The 15,451-nt window shown below is 47.4% G+C and overlaps 1 protein-coding gene across 5 annotated transcripts in view; it reads left to right on the top strand.

The window, feature by feature from the left end:
- Window positions 1-15,451, top strand: part of IMPA2 (inositol monophosphatase 2) — a 104,777-nt gene that overhangs the window by 11,473 nt on the left and 77,853 nt on the right. For all 5 annotated transcript variants that reach the window (XM_057504032.1, XM_036932711.2, XM_036932708.2 and 2 more), the window contains exons 2-5: window positions 3,157-3,290; window positions 10,105-10,209; window positions 12,478-12,523; window positions 15,209-15,317. In XM_057504032.1, the coding sequence (XP_057360015.1) occupies window positions 3,157-3,290; window positions 10,105-10,209; window positions 12,478-12,523; window positions 15,209-15,317 (394 nt within the window). The remainder of the gene's footprint in view (window positions 1-3,156; window positions 3,291-10,104; window positions 10,210-12,477; window positions 12,524-15,208; window positions 15,318-15,451) is intronic.

Below are 15,451 nucleotides of genomic sequence, written 5' to 3'. Positions count from 1 at the left end.
CCCACACCCACATCACAGCAAGTGGCATGGGAAAATGTTAAGAGGAATCAGAGTGCCAACAGTGGCCTTTTAAGTATGTGCCTCAGAAGTTGCACACATCACCGCCATTCACATCCTCTTGGGCAGAGCTTGGTCACAGGGCTGCACCTCCTGCACAAGAGGCAGAGAGGTGCAAACTGTTGAGGTGGCTCTATGCTTTGCTAAGCTTAAGGATGAGGGGAGGCTGGCTCTTTGGGGTCAAACAGTCCCTGCTACAAGCCAACTCTCAAAAACTATTGTTTGCCACCCTCAGAGGTTTTAACTTTATCCTTAGAATAACAAGGAGCCATAAAGTGCTGTATGCTGGGGAGAGCCGTGATTACAGTCAGGATTTTAGCAGGCTCTTCTGGCTGGGATGTGGAGAATGGGCTTGAGTGCCAAGAAGCAGTTTCGGGCAGGCTCCAATAGGGAAGGGCTGGTGGATGGAGGCTAGATGGTGACAGGCTTCAGGTGTATCAGAGTTTTTGAACATGGTCACCAGAAAGCACAATAGAACAAAACAAAAAGACCATGATCTACAAACTCTAATGGCCCAGCAGAAAAAATGGTTCAGAATCTGTTCAAGTAGTCTGTGTATTTTATTCATTATTCAAAGAATTTTGTACACCTACTCTATGCCATGAGTCTAGATACCAGGGGTGCAGCAGGGAACAGCACAGTGACATCTGCTTTTCTGGAGCATGTATACCAGTGGGGAGAGATGCACCATCAACAATGGAACAAACTAGATGATTTCAGATGGTGAGACATTCTAGATAGAAGGACCACAAAATATAAAGTCCCTGGGGCAGACACAAATTTGGTTAGGCTCAGCCAGAAAACCAGAGCTGCGGAAGGAGCCATAAGGGTGGGGATGGTGAGGGCCTGGTCACATGAGATCTGGGCTTTGTTCTAAGGGTGGTGGGAAGCCATTGTTGGTTAGTTCTAATCATTAAAGTGATGCAAGCTGCTCTGTGCTTAAAAATTATTAATGCAGCATTTATACAGACTACAGGGTGAATGGTAAGAATCATGGCTTTAAATTGCATGAATGCTTATCATGTGTGAATGGGAGCAAGCATAAATGAAGCCTGTGTCCCCTCAGGTGGGGGGGCCCAGGACTCAGGTTTGTACCAAGTCAGCATCCCAGCCTCCAGAGGACCCTTCCTCACTTGGGTCTGAGACCCTGCTCCAGCCCTTGCTACTCAAGTGTGGCCCGCAGCCTCAGTGTCCCCACAAAACTACTCAGAAATGAAAATCTCAGACCCTAAACCCACACCTGCTCAACCATATCTTCACTTCAACAAGACCCCAGGTGACTCACACGTTAAAGTTTCAGAAGGGCCAATGGTATATCTTCTGGTTAGGGTGTTTGTCTCCTTCCCTCTATGCACATACCCCACCACCACCACACACACATATCACATACACGCACTACACATCATATTCATATGCACATAAACTTCCCATGTCCCCACCACACACATACTCACATAGCACACTGAATTTCAATAAAAGGTACAAGCTCTACCAAATGACCTATGGATAGGATGTCTGGACTAGCTCAAAATTTAGGGATTCTGGAGGATGGGCAGGTGCCACATGAGTTGGATTTGAGGAGTTTGAAATTTATAAACAACCTTTGGAGAATCATTTGGCAGGCACTTGCTGTACACACAGTGGTGACTTAAGGAAATTAACCTGACAATGATGAGTTGCAGATAGAAGGGGTAGGAAGGCCCCAGGGGCAGACAGTCCAGGGGCTGACATGGAAATGTGAATGGACTGTCTCAGTGGATATGCATGACTGCTCTGGGCTTTGTCTCTTGTATTATTTAAAAAATACATCACACTCCAAATCTTCTGTAATGTGTATCTGTTATCTATGCAGCCAAGATGAAAAAGCCAAACAGAACCTGTCTAGGCTTAGTTTTGTGTGGGCCAGTACTAGGAGAGGACTGTGTAAAACATAAGGGGGGATGCTCAGTGTCCAGGGGCTGCTCCTGCTTAGTAAGATTCCATGGGAGCCTCTCCTGTCTGCAGACTTAGGGTGAGCCCCCTTGGGCCCTCACCATCACATCATTAGCACAGAACACTGGCTGGGTGTGAAGAAGGCACTCAGGAAATGCTTATCTGAGGCTGAAGAATACGTACTACGATGGACAGAGGACGGCAAGTCTGGATAGCTGAGTGATCAGTGGTGCTTTGGAAGAAATTCAGGATCTTGGGGTGGCAGCCAGTTTGGGAGGAAAGGTCTGAGATTGTTTTTAGGTATCCTGGCTTTGTCATCATGTAAGGGAGACAGCGAGTTGTTACAGGGGACAGAAATGAAGAAGGCCAGTGCTGGAGTAGGGGTGCTTTTTCACAAAATAGAACTGATCTTTCCAAGGCACACTGTGACTGATTAACCACTCCACAGGCCTTCCTGTTTGGGTCTCCCAGGGGTTCCTGGAATCAGATTAGACCTGCTGGAGGTACAGAGCTCGAGAGCCCTCCATTCCTCGCCCCTAAATTTAGTTGCTGTGGGTTTGGACCGGATGTGCTGGCAGGTCGCACATCTGCAGTGCCTGTAGGTCAGCTCAGCCTTGAGGGCTCAGGGAGGTCCCAGGAACCGAAGCAGTTCCCTGCTAGTCCCCTTTGGACGGTCAGTAGGGCTCTGACTGGAGCAGCAGGATTCCAGTTCTAGTTTTCCCTGCTTCCTCAGTTTGAACATTTGTCATCTGGATTCAAGAGCATGTTCCATCTCGTTTGATTCATATTTTGAAAAGTTCTTACCCTGAAGTATAAATTCAAATGCATGAGGCCCTGTAGGGCAAACATCTTTCATTGGATGATGTTTCAAACTCTGCAAAACCACTTTTTCTTTTCCTTCAAAGAAATTGTTTAACAGGTAAGACAAAATAACTTCAAGTGAGTCTATCTTCCATGCAAAAAGAATAGTGGGTGATTAAAGCTCCCTAGAAACAGAAACAGAAACAGGTCTTGGGTGCAGCATTGAGCCCACAAGGCCTGTCAGTGTGGGAGGAGGTGAGTGGTCCACAGATCCCCACTCACCACCTCTCCCCAGGGCAGCACACCCCACCCCACAGAGGAGGAGGCAGCTTGCCAGTCTAACCTACCTGCCATATTTTACTTCAGATCATCAGAAAAGCCCTTTCTGAGGAAAAACATGTCTCAACAAAAACATCAGCTGCGGATCTTGTGACAGAAACAGATCACCTTGTGGAAGATTTAATTATTTCTGAGCTGCAGAAGCAGTTTCCTTCACACAGGTAGGTGTATCCCTCAGGGAAACACCCCAGCACGGTGACATGTTCACAGAGAAGGCTCAGGACTACATGCTGGTTGATGGCAGTAGACAAAACAGGAAGCCTCCCAGTCTGCCTGCCCCCCAGTATTGTGATTGTGTGGCTGACAAACCGACCCTTGTTACTCTCTTCACCATCACCTTGACACCCTCATGTCCATACATCACCTCAGAGTCCTGAAAAGGCTTCACTTTCCACATGTGTGCTCAGAGGAGGCGCCCTGCTTCCCTCTGCAAACCCACTCAGCCTAATTCTGGAGTGTCTTGGAGCAGAAGTGTTCCCTGGCAGGCGGCGTCTGCTCAGTGGCCCCACACAGACTCTCCAAGAAGGACGTGACCCCACAGGTGCCATCAGCTGTGCAGGCAGAGACCCCCAACCCAATGGTGTCCTTTGCCAGGCCAAAGCATGTGGCAGGGAAGGCCACTCCTTCCAGGAAGGCCCTTGTGAGAACTCTACCATCATCTATAGAGCAGAAGCTCTTAACCTTTTGGGGGTCACCACGTGAAGAATCCAATGTAAGCTATTCATCTTTCCCTCAGAAAAATGCAAATATTTATACAGCATTTTATATCTAGTTCCAAGGGGGCTATAGATCCCAGAGGAAGACTCCTGGAGCTCTGGGAGGCCCCTCCTGTACCCCCAGAGTTCTGCAGAACAATTTGAAAACCATGCCATGGATTCAAGGGGTTTCTATCCTCCCCAGTGGAGAATCGCTAAAACTGGAATACCAGTTAGTGGATTTCCGGTGTACGTTTCTGGGCTAACATTCAGATCCCACGTTTGTATGGATTTACGTGGCAGAAATATGTGAGGTGGTCTCCCTCAGCATCCATCTAGCACAGAATCGAGCAATACATTTTTTTCCTGTGGATGATTAAACAAAGGAAAGAACCAGCCAGTGCTCAAACTTACTTCCTTTTTTCCTGTTGTTTCTTCCCAACTGGTTAGGTTATCTCAGGGTCACCTGTACTCCCTTGGAAATTCTCTCTGCCAGTGGTTATGTTTGTTCTGTTTTGTTGACAATTTTTGTGTTTGAGCATCTGTTACTTCCTGTTCCCTTATTCAGTGTGAAGTCAGCATCCCTCACATGTTTTAATGCCTATAAGCTTATAAGCTCTAAAATGCATATGATTTCTTAACTTTTAAAATCTAAATTAAGTGGCTATGCCAAAAGAATTATATGGATTGCTTTTATTCTTTGAAAGGAAAAAAGCTGCAGTAACCAGCCAGCTGTTGCTGGTTGAGGAACTATTTTGGTACTTGAGGTTTCTGTGGTATTGGTCCAAGTGGCTGTGACAGAAATGAGGGCTGGCCCAGCTCTGTGAAGTCTTGGTGAAGACCTCAAGGTCACTGTAAGACTAGGCATAATGGTATTACCAGGGCGTCTGGCGTTTTTCAGTCAGATTACTCTGATGGGCGAATTCTGAAATTGCATGCCTATTGTACATGTTCACAGCAGTTGCTAGGGGTTTGGACCCACTTTTGTCAATATGGGGCATGGATTCCATTTGTACAAGGTAAATTTAATATTCATTTCTGTGTATCCCAGGATAAAAGTCAATGTGTTATATGGGTAATCAAAGCCTCCCCCTTCACCCTATAGCCTCAGAGTCACCAGGGGACCACCAGGTTCCAAAGCCTCTTTGGAAAACCATTAACCCAGAGCAGTGGACCCTGCCTAGAGTGTGTGTATGGCTTGCCTGGGAGCTTCTCTAACCTGCTGATGCCAGGCCTCCATCTGTGAAAAAGCCCTGGGGGATGGTGAGCCCCCCCCAAACCAGTAATCAGCGATTCAGAGCAGCAGTTCCTAAACTGCAGTCCACAAGCTAGTACCGGCCGTTCCATGAGGAACAAGACGTGACTACCCCAACGGTCAGCCCTCAGCTCTTTGCCACCACTTCCTTCTCAGAGCTGAGGGCAGTGCTGGGATGCAGGTGAAGGTTGTCCATCACTGCACCTACTCTCTGCTCAGTTTGCCTGGAAAATGTAGATAGATGAAGTCATTTTTCAATATCTATGTCAAGTTTGGTTTTTTGCCAATGACTAAGATTTAAAAGTAAGTACCAGAATTTGGGGATGTTTAATTTTATTTTAGATCATAGACAAATTGATAAATTTGTGATGAGAAAAAAATTGCATACGTATTATAAAATAGTATGTTGTAATTTTTTGGACATAGAGTATTTAAATATATCCCTTAAACATTAAGTTAGCATAAGGTTGCCTGTTACCCTTTCTTAGGAAGGACTTTCTTCCATTCTGAGCTTATGCTGTCCCCCTCTTTTAGTCCTTCATGAGACAATATTAAAGGTATATTGCAACTGTTTTGTTTTGAATAAAATGAGAAACAACCTGATGTAGCCTCCCTGGTTGTATTATTTTATTTCACTCATTCGTGAAAGCCAAAGTCTGGGTCCCCAATCTAGAAGACAGGAGTAGACTGAATCAAAGAATAGTCAGGTTTAAACCTGCTCCTTGCCTCAGCTTTGGCAAATTATTCCACTCCTCAGGGTCTCAGTCTCCTCACCTAGGAATGAGGCCTGACCAAGGTCATCTGTGCAGTTCCAGCCCCAATGCTGACACACGGTGGTAAAGACAGGAAGTGAGCAGCAGACCAAGTAGAGCTTTTGACAGGCAGTCTTTGCAGCACGACGCTAACATCGCCCACATTACCATCTGGGCCTGCCTTTGCTGGCACCTAAACCTGTTTTCGGTTGATGGTTTTGAGTTAGATCCAAGTTTATTGATTGAAAATATTCAATAGCATCACTGCATCATACTTATACACACCGCACTCTTGTCCCTTTTTTCTGGGTGGCACAACAAAGGGGGGAGGACAGCAGCTTTAGTGCTCAGTGTACTCAGCTGCCTCCCCTGCCCTCCTCTGGGCCCCCTTTGGTGGGACATGGCCTCGTCCATCATGATCACCCCCATGCCCTGCAATGGGCCCGGGATTTGGAAAAAATATGTTCCTGGCCACCACTAGCTAGATGCTTGCTTTTCATCATTTTCCCATGTCATTGGGCAGCAGAGCCTGCTGCAATGCTGGCAGGAGCCAGGCTGTGGCTTGAGAAGATGAGGCCTAGGAACATTAATTGGCTCCCAGTTGGACTGAAGGGTGACCCTGACCTTGTCACAGAGTAAACAAACTAGAAAGGAGCAAAAGACCCAGATGCACTTGGTCATTGTAAGAGGGGCCTGTTATAACTATTAGGAAAAAAAAGTTAAATTACACAGCAGTATGTATCACTCTAATTTTTTACTAAGCTTTGAACCTTACCCAGTTGCTTTTTCCTCTTATACATTAGATAGACTTGGGAAATGGCCTTGAGCTCCCTAAATTTAATGACATGTATTTTTTTTCTACTTTTGTGTGTTCCAATGCTTTTATTAAGGTTGCCATTATTTCACATTTCTATCTGTCCAAGTTGATGTCCCCACCTCTCAGAGGAGAGCTGAGGAATGTTCTTTCCATTCTGTAGGTACTAGCTTCCAAAGAAAGTTGGGTTTTGGTGAATAGAAACTGCACCTCTCCCCACATAGCAGGGAGGCACTTTGGGTGCCTCAGTAGAGTGGACGCAGTCCAAGACCCTACTTCAAAGTGCTGGCTGCAGGATGAGGCAGTTGGGAAGGGATGATGCTCCTTCCATCTCCCTTCACTGGGGTGGCGGGTGAGAGGAGAAGGCTTGGGTGCGAGTAATCAACCAGTGAAAAAGCCAGCCCAGGGCTCAGTGTGGTTATTGCGAGTGATGCCTGTCAGAAACACTGCAGAACGAAAGCTGTGCCAACAGAGGCACTGTGAGTGCCGCCGCAGAGCAGGCTGCCTGGTGAGCCCCCAGCTCCTGCCCCCAGGTTGTGCCCCACATGGTCCGCTAACGAGCAACAGACCTCACAAACCTGCAGGTCCTAAGCTGCCAGCAGTGTGGCCAGGGGGTGGCCTCTGTCCTGCAGGCTGCGCTCTTTGATGCATGTGTTTGATGTCTATCCTGCACAGAGGCTCTCTCTCTTCCCTGGAGACCCCCACAGCTTCCCTTTAACTCTGGTAAGTGCTAGCTTCCCACCTAGAGTCAAGCTTAAAAGGGAAGAGAATTGCACATTCCTCCTCAGCTTCCTGAGAGCTTATCTTTGTATGGGAGTCATTTCCATTCCCATCCTGACCTTAGTAGTGTCTTCTCATTGCTTTATTGACCTTGTGCTCCATTTGTGCTTTGGCATTTTGTCCTTAAACGTGTTTTTAGGACATGAACACATACTTGCAAGCCGTTGCAGGGGAGGAAAATCATGTAGCTATATAAGAAGGCGTTGGAAACAGATTTAATTCCTTAAGCCTTTGGCTAAGAAAATTGGCAGAGCTAAGGCTTGGTATGGTCAGCAGTGACATGGAGTGATTCCTTGTTCACACCAGAGGTGATTCTGCTGCGGTTGGGAGTTCAGGCTTTACTGTCTGGTTGCACCCTGGCTCCCCTGACTCCGAGTCTTCCACCGACCCATTTGTTCCATCTAGACTTGCCTGCCTGGATCACATGACCCAAATGAATCCAAAACCCCAGAGAGGAGGCTAGTGGTAGGGAGGCAGTTCCCAGCAGGCGGAAGTGATAAAGAGCAGACAAAAGCAACTGGCACCCACTGCATCTGGCCAACTCTCTGGATTGTAAGCCTCTGGGTGAATGGTGCTCGATGTGGATCTCAAGTGTCTTGCTCATTGCTCCCTACTCCAGGGTCCTGCCTACTCAGATGTGGGTTTCTTCAGGGAACAGTAGGAGTTGGGGGGAGCAGTGGAAACACCAACCTGAAAATGATATGTGTACACTCATCATTTACACTGACATCTTTCAGATAATCTATCAGATGGAAGGGTCTAGATGAGTGTGTGTAAATAGAGACCATGAATGTCATAATCTGTGAAGTAGAAATGATTGGCTGCTCAGAGCAGAGCAGCAGGAGACCAGATGAGTTCCAGTGCACGTAACAGCACTGTATTGACTGACAAGTGGCATCAGACTGCAAGGCACTTGTTTGTCCACAGTGCCACAGACAGAAGAGTGATGGACCTGTAGAACTTCCCAAGATGACAGAAAGGCTGTCTGCTCTGTCCAGAGCTGTCTGCAGACTCTAGATGCAACTAGCAGGACAAAGGAACTGTCTTGTTATTTTTTAATTTTTTACTTAAATTATCTAGACTTGGACAGCTACATGTGGCTAGTGGCTCCTGCAGGGCAGAGCAGATACAGATTTCCATGTCCATCTTTTCATTTACAGTATGATGGCAATCTTATATGCAAGTTCATGAAGCCAAATCTTAGGACACAAGGTTCCTCTGGGGACTGAGATTTCTAGCACTTTGAGGCTGAGGGGAGTAGTCTGCCCAGCACTCTGACCTCTCCAGGGGCTGAGCAGCTGCTTGGTGACCACAATTGACAGCACAGCACATGCCCACAGAAGGCATCACTTATTTTTCCTGCTCAGTAAAATGTAGTGTCTTCAGGTCTCCTTTTTCTCTAGTATAGACATGGGCATGGCATGAGAATGCCTCTGCAAGGCCTCATGTTCACACATAAAGCAAAGAGGCCCTGGCCACGAGGCAGTGTATGAGGCAGAGGCTCTACCCCTGGTGAGCTGCAGTCTGTAGTGTGCCATTAAGGGCATGTACTGGGCACTCTAGTGCACTGAGCCCTATCCTGGAAACACTTTAGATAGAACATGCTGTCTACTCCCAAGGGCAACTCCAGAGGGTGTAAGTGGAGGCCCACTCTGCAGGGGCACCAACTCTTAGGTGGCAGCTGTGATGTACAAACCAGTGCCCCCACAGCCCTCACTGTGCTATACTGAGCCTGTGTGGATGGTGGGAGAAGTGGAACAAGAGGGGAGAATTAAGGATGCCTTCTTTGTTTTCAGCCTGAGCATCTGGGCACTTGGCAATGCCTTTTGCTGAGACAGATGTGAATGGAGACAGCTAGGGGTACCCTTTTATGCAGGTTAATTTGGAGATGTTGGTTGTCTTGTTCAGGTTCCTAACAGGAAATAGAGGGCCTGTGCAACTGAGGACTAATTACAAAGGAGGAAGCTAGGGCCATGACCTACTGGTGGAGTAAGTGGGCTGCATTTCTACACGATGCATGGGCATGGGAGCCTGAATGAGAATGTGCAGCCCACCCCAGAACTGTAAGGTGAGAGACCAGGCTAGAGAGGGCCTCTAAGGAGAAATGTTGGCTCCTGTGGAACCCATGTGGTAGGCAGATTTAATTGTCCCCTTGTCTGCAATTCCGGGAGGACTGGCTGGGTACAGACCTGGGAGGTGTTAGCTGTAGGTAACATCTGGCACTGGGGGTCCAGTGAAGCTGTCTGCTCATGGGAGAGCTAAACCAAGTCTTGGGCCCTGCACCCTGGCCAGCTCTCCTTGTGCTCTGTCATCTTGTCCTTGGCCTTCTGTTCTCCAGTTAAAGTTAAAGCAGAATTTTGCTTTGTGTTCTAAAATCTGTTTCCCAGTTCTTCATTCTTGTATTTCCCTGCCCAGCTCGCTCGCACTCCCTGGTGCTTTTCTAAGACTCCTACATGGAGGTGTCGCTCTGTGTTCTCTAAATGCTGCTGAGTAAGTAGGCTAGCAGAGAGATGGAAAAGCGGATGGTCTTTAATAGACTGTGCCTCCTCTGACCCCAAGAAATCATAATGAAATCTCATTACTGTGTCTGCTTTGCCTTTGACGGGACCAGAATCAGTTTGAAGCACTTGGCTTGAGATCTTGGCACATTTTCTCAGGCTGAGCTCCTGCCCACCACAGGTTCATTGCAGAGGAGGCTGCGGCTGCCGGGGCCAAGTGTGTGCTCACCTCCAGCCCCACCTGGATTGTGGACCCCATTGATGGCACCTGCAACTTTGTGCACAGGTAAGCATTAGTTCAGGCAGGGCACCCCCGTTCTAGTGCCCAAACTCTAAGACTGTCTTTTCCAAAGCAGGAATATGTAAGCAAACATCTAGTAGGTTTCTAGTCTCATTAAAATCGTGGTCAAGTCTCAATATTTTTAAAATAAGGATTCCTGTTTCTGAGATGCTCTCAGAGCATGTAGTCAATCACTTGTTTAAAAACTACTGTGTTTGTTATGCTTAAAATGTTGGGTTAAATTAAGAAGGACCCCTTCAGGAGGACCCCTGGAGAAATAAGCAGTTATTAAAAAAAAAGAAAAGTGTGTGTGGTCCGGCAGCCTCAGGAGTACGAGGTATAGACAGCAGCCCCTGAGGGGTGATGTTCCGGAGCCTCCGTGAATGGGTGCGAACCTCATGTCCCCATGAGATGGGGTGAGGAGCCCAGAAGCAGCTGGCTGGACTAATCTGACCGGCAAATAACAGCTAAAAGGCAGTGGTTTTGGGGAAGTCTGAGAGGTTCTGGGGGGATGGGAAGTGAGCTGCCAAGCTCGGGAGGTGACAGGGTTGTGGCCTCGGCCCCAGTCGCTCTGAATAGTTGTGGGGGAGCATCGGAGCTGCTCAAGGACCCAAGTGAAAGTGATGTGCTGTCCACAGAGGGTGGTTCTCTGCAGTGAGCACATGTAGGGCTGCCTGGAGAACCTGTTGGCACAGGTTCCTGGCCCTTTCTCAGGCCCTCATGCATTAGATTGGGTGAGTGCGTCTGCATCCTCAAGCTCACAGGCAAGGCCAGCACTGGGTTGACTGGGAACCACTCCATATCCTTGCTTCATGTGAGGGATGGGAGCACAGCCCAGCTAGAGGGTCTTCACTCTGGCTCTGTCCTTCGTGTTTTCCCTCAAAGGGTATGTCTCAAGAAAACTGTGTAAAGTAACCCCATGTGTCGTGTTAATCATCACCCTTTCTTAACGTGGGTCTCCTTGAGAATTCAGTCTGTCGTTGGTCATACAGGTGGACCTTTTGAGGCAGTGGAGTAGTATCATCTGGTGACAACAGTGTCACCAGACTATAATTTTAACTTAAGTGTGACATCCCCCTCAGGTGTGCCTCGCCACATGGAGCCCCTGTTCGCCTGTCTTGCTGGTCATTCCAGTGTGCTGGTAATGGGGACAGGATGGGCTGAGCCCTGCCATGTGATGCAGGCCTCATGTCCACCTGAAGGACTTTCGTGGGCCCCGGCGGCCCCAGGGCCGATGGGAATGTGGGGCCAGAGAGATGACTTAGGAAGAAGTGTCACTTGGACAACGTGTCTAGCACAGACCCACACAGCCCAGAAGCCACCATGGGGCCACAGCCATGGTGCCTCTCGTGGCCTAAAGGCCCCAATGCCCTGGCTGCTATAGCTCAGTTAGGGACAGGGCCTGCTCATTCTGCACCCCACAACGTCAGGACTGACGCAGGTAGGAAGGGAGCTCTTTTGAGAGCTGGAAGGGGGCGAACCAGGGGGCGTGCCTTCCTGGTGCCAAGAAGCAAGGTGACAGAGAGCGTGGCCACAGCCAGGTCAGGCTCAGCCCTGGGCCCAGTGTTCTAGCTTTCCTGTGACTTAGATATACTCAGTTTTCTTGGTTCCTGCTTGATGAAGCTCTGATGATCTTCACAGAAAGGAGAGATTATTTTGAAGATTTAGAACAGCAACAGTGAATCACAAATTAAAACTGCAGGCAAACTGCGACATTACAACCCACCTCCAGTGGGTGGCAGTGACCCCCATTTGCTTTTGGCTGGCTGGATGCTCACACCAGAGAGAGTGAGGAGGGATGTCACTGTCGCAGGACCTGGGCTCTGGGTGGAGGCTGTAGCCTGGGGTCTGCGATGTCGCCTCCTGGGGGCCTCTCCTTACCCTGTGTAGGCCATAGGTCTGGCCTGTTTGGAGGTCTCTGCTGTCCCCTTAGGTCTCTGAGAACCAGAGTGCACATGATTAAAGTCTCTCACAATTGGGTACTCAATGGGCATTATCAAACTATATCAATCTTTCGTGACTTTAGAATGCTGTTCTTTTTCAAGGTCACCTATCTTACAACACGGTCAGCTAAGCCTGTTTGTCTTGGAATCAGTTAGTGAAATTGTGGGAAATAGTTTAAAAAAAATAAACCCACCCACACTGTATAAACGTCCTTCTGTGCCCCAAGTACCATTGCTGCAGAGGCACACAGAGGCCCCTGAGAGTTCACATGTTGGTTTGCTTGAGACCATTTATGTTTTAGCTTGTCAACCATTCTGTTTTCCTTTGCAGGTTTCCAACAGTGGCAGTAAGCATTGGATTTGCCGTGAACCAAGAGGTGTGTTGTGGGTGGGCCCCCAGCTGGCAAGCCCAAGCCCTTGGGTTTCATTTCGTCATCTTCCTTCTCAATTTCCACCACTGCACTCCTGTTTTTCTCTTTGTCATGTACCTCAATCATGACTAGTAAATACAAGCATGTGTTTTTCCAATGCAAAAAAGTAAACAAATAGAAACTGATTTTGGGGTATATAGGCCTGGGGATTCCCTGTGGTGGCTGACCCCCTTTTCCACCATGCCCTCTGTGCAATGCTGCCGTGGAAGGCATGAAAGGGATAGTTCTGAGCAAGTTAGTCTCCATCTGACCCCTGGGGCGTGTGATCAAGTCACACACAAAAGAAAGTCCTATTTTTGGAGGACATTGTTAATCCCAATATTCTATTAATTCTTCATCTTTCTCTAGTTACTAGTATGAGAATGTGGCTGTTTCAGAGTTCCCATGGACCTTTAGAACTCAGTAACATCATGGGATCTGCACAAAAGGCATGGGACCCAGGCTTAAACTTTTTAAATCAATGTAAGCAATAACACTTAGGAAAAGCCCCAATTTCTTTGTAGTTACTGCTATTATATTTAAGTAGGACTGGGGCTCAGTGTTTTTCAAAAGCAGCTCTCCATTTGAATACTGTTTTCTCATCTTAGTCCTCAGGGTTAGGATGGATCCCAGCATGGAAACTGAAAGAAGTTTATGACTGTGTAAAAGTACTTCAGTTGAAGATAAGCAAGAATTATAATATTGAAATCTGGTTAAGGAGTTATTTTATTCATTTGTTTCTCTGTTAAATGTTGTCACCGAGCATTAAGCCCAATGGGTGATGCTCATAACTGCATGTCAGTAAGTGGGGGGCCAAAATGCAGCAGGCCTGCAAATTTGCTGACTGGTGAGGCCCATAGCCCATGATGGATTGGCGTGTGTGGCTGTGCACAGGTGGCCTGGCCTTGTGGTGAGAGTCCCTGGTCGGGGAGCATCCCACCCTCCTGCCAGCAAAGGCCTCCAGGCTGCCTACCACCCCACCCCAGGCACTCAGAGCACAGCCCAGTTCTGGCAGACCCTGATTTGGGAAGCCCTTTAAAGTCAGTCTGACGGGAAGGAGGAGGATGGTTAGACATTGCTGGGAGGCTGTAGGCTATCCATAAGCTGACTGAATGGTCTTCCCCAGATATAAGCCATTTTCCTACAGGTCAGAGTGTCCATTCCACTGTGGCTGAGCCAGCCAAGACTTTCCTGAGGCTTTTGGCCTGTGTCTCTCTTCACTTCCCAGAGGGATGAGCACTTGGCCAGCCCCCAGACCAAGCACACCTGCTGTCCTTAGGGGGAAGCTGGTGGAGGAAAGGAGCAAGAGTGGGTGTGAGGGAGCATTTCTTCCATGCTCCACCTCTTCTTTTCACTGCTTCTTACTGGGAGTCTGTTGTCTAAGGCCTTTTGACACTTGCTTGATGTGGTGTGGCTGCTACAAGCACCCTGCCTGCTCAGGAGTGCGCCACTTTGGATCCACTTTGGTGGATCAATTCCTGCTTCCTGGAGTTGCCCTTGGGCTCTGTGATTCTGCCGGCTTTGCAGATGCATTCTGAATTCTTCACATGCCAGCAGTGTTGAGGGTTTCTGGTGGGGTTTGATTAGAGTAGCCTTTTTTCCTCCCAGAAAAAAGAGGCTTTCTAAAGAATTAAGCTTTATCCAATATGGCAGTTCCTCAAAAAATTAAAAATAGAAATACCATTTGACCCAGGAATTCCACTTCTAGGAATTTACCCAAAGAAAACAAGATCCTGATCCCAAAAGACATACTCATCCCTGTGTTTATTGCTGCACTATTTACAATAGCCAAGATATGGAAGCAACCTAAGGGTCCATCAATGGATGAATGGATAAAGAAGATGTCATACATAGACACAATAGAATATTATTCAGCCATAAAAAGAAAAGAAATCCTCCCATTTGCAACAACATGGATGGGTCTAGAGGGTATTATGCTCAGTGAAATAAGCCAGGCGGAGAAAGACAAATACCAGATGATGTCACTCATCCGTGGAGTATAAAAGCAAAGCAAAAAAGAAGGAACAAAATAGGAGTAGACTCATAGACACTGAGAAGGAACTAGTGGTTACCAAAAGGGAGGGGCTGATGGGGGGATGGGGAAGGAGAAGGGGATTGAGGAGCACAATGATTCACAGTCACAATATAGGTTTTCATGGGGACAGTGGTGGAGCATGGACAATACAGTTAATGACTCTGTAACATTTTACTACATTGATGGACAGTGACCTCACTGGGGTGGGGGGTGAGGGCTTGATAATATGGGAGAATGTTGAACCACTGTGTTATATATTTGAAACCATCATAACATTGTATATCAGTGATACTTTAATTAAAAAAAAGAATTTAGCTTTTTCAATAACCTTTAGTTACGAATGCTTGACAATGATGTTAATTTTTAATACAGCTTTATTAGTTTTAGTATGTTTAAGAATGGTTGTTTTAAAAAAGAAAGTTTGCTTTCATGTCTAGGTCTAGTTTTGAATCTGACACTAATTGTTTTTAGTCCCCTTTTGGAAGGTAATTTCTATTCCACCATCACGGCATTAGTTTGTAACACCTAGAATGCATTAGCTTTTGAATGACTGTTATTTTCTGTGTCAACAACAAGTGAACCACATTTGCTTTCTGTCCTGTCCCCGCATCCCACAGCTGGAGTTTGGAGTGATTTACCACTGCACAGAAGAGCGGCTGTACACGGGCCGGAGGGGCAGGGGAGCCTTCTGCAATGGCCAGCGACTCCGGGTCTCCAGGGAGACAGGTGGGCCTTTACGGCTCATCTCAGATCCCTCCAATTTGAGACATGTGAATGGAAAATGCCAAAAATCCCCATCCTGTGAGATGGTAGTAGAAATCTGCTGAGGGTTCAATTTCTTCAGGGACATCATGTCCCTG

The sequence above is a fragment of the Manis pentadactyla genome, chromosome 6 (assembly GCF_030020395.1).
Source record: "Manis pentadactyla isolate mManPen7 chromosome 6, mManPen7.hap1, whole genome shotgun sequence".
Taxonomy (NCBI): domain Eukaryota; kingdom Metazoa; phylum Chordata; class Mammalia; order Pholidota; family Manidae; genus Manis; species Manis pentadactyla.
The sequence above is the reverse complement of the archived record's forward strand: the minus strand, read 5'-3'. Positions and strand labels throughout refer to the sequence as shown.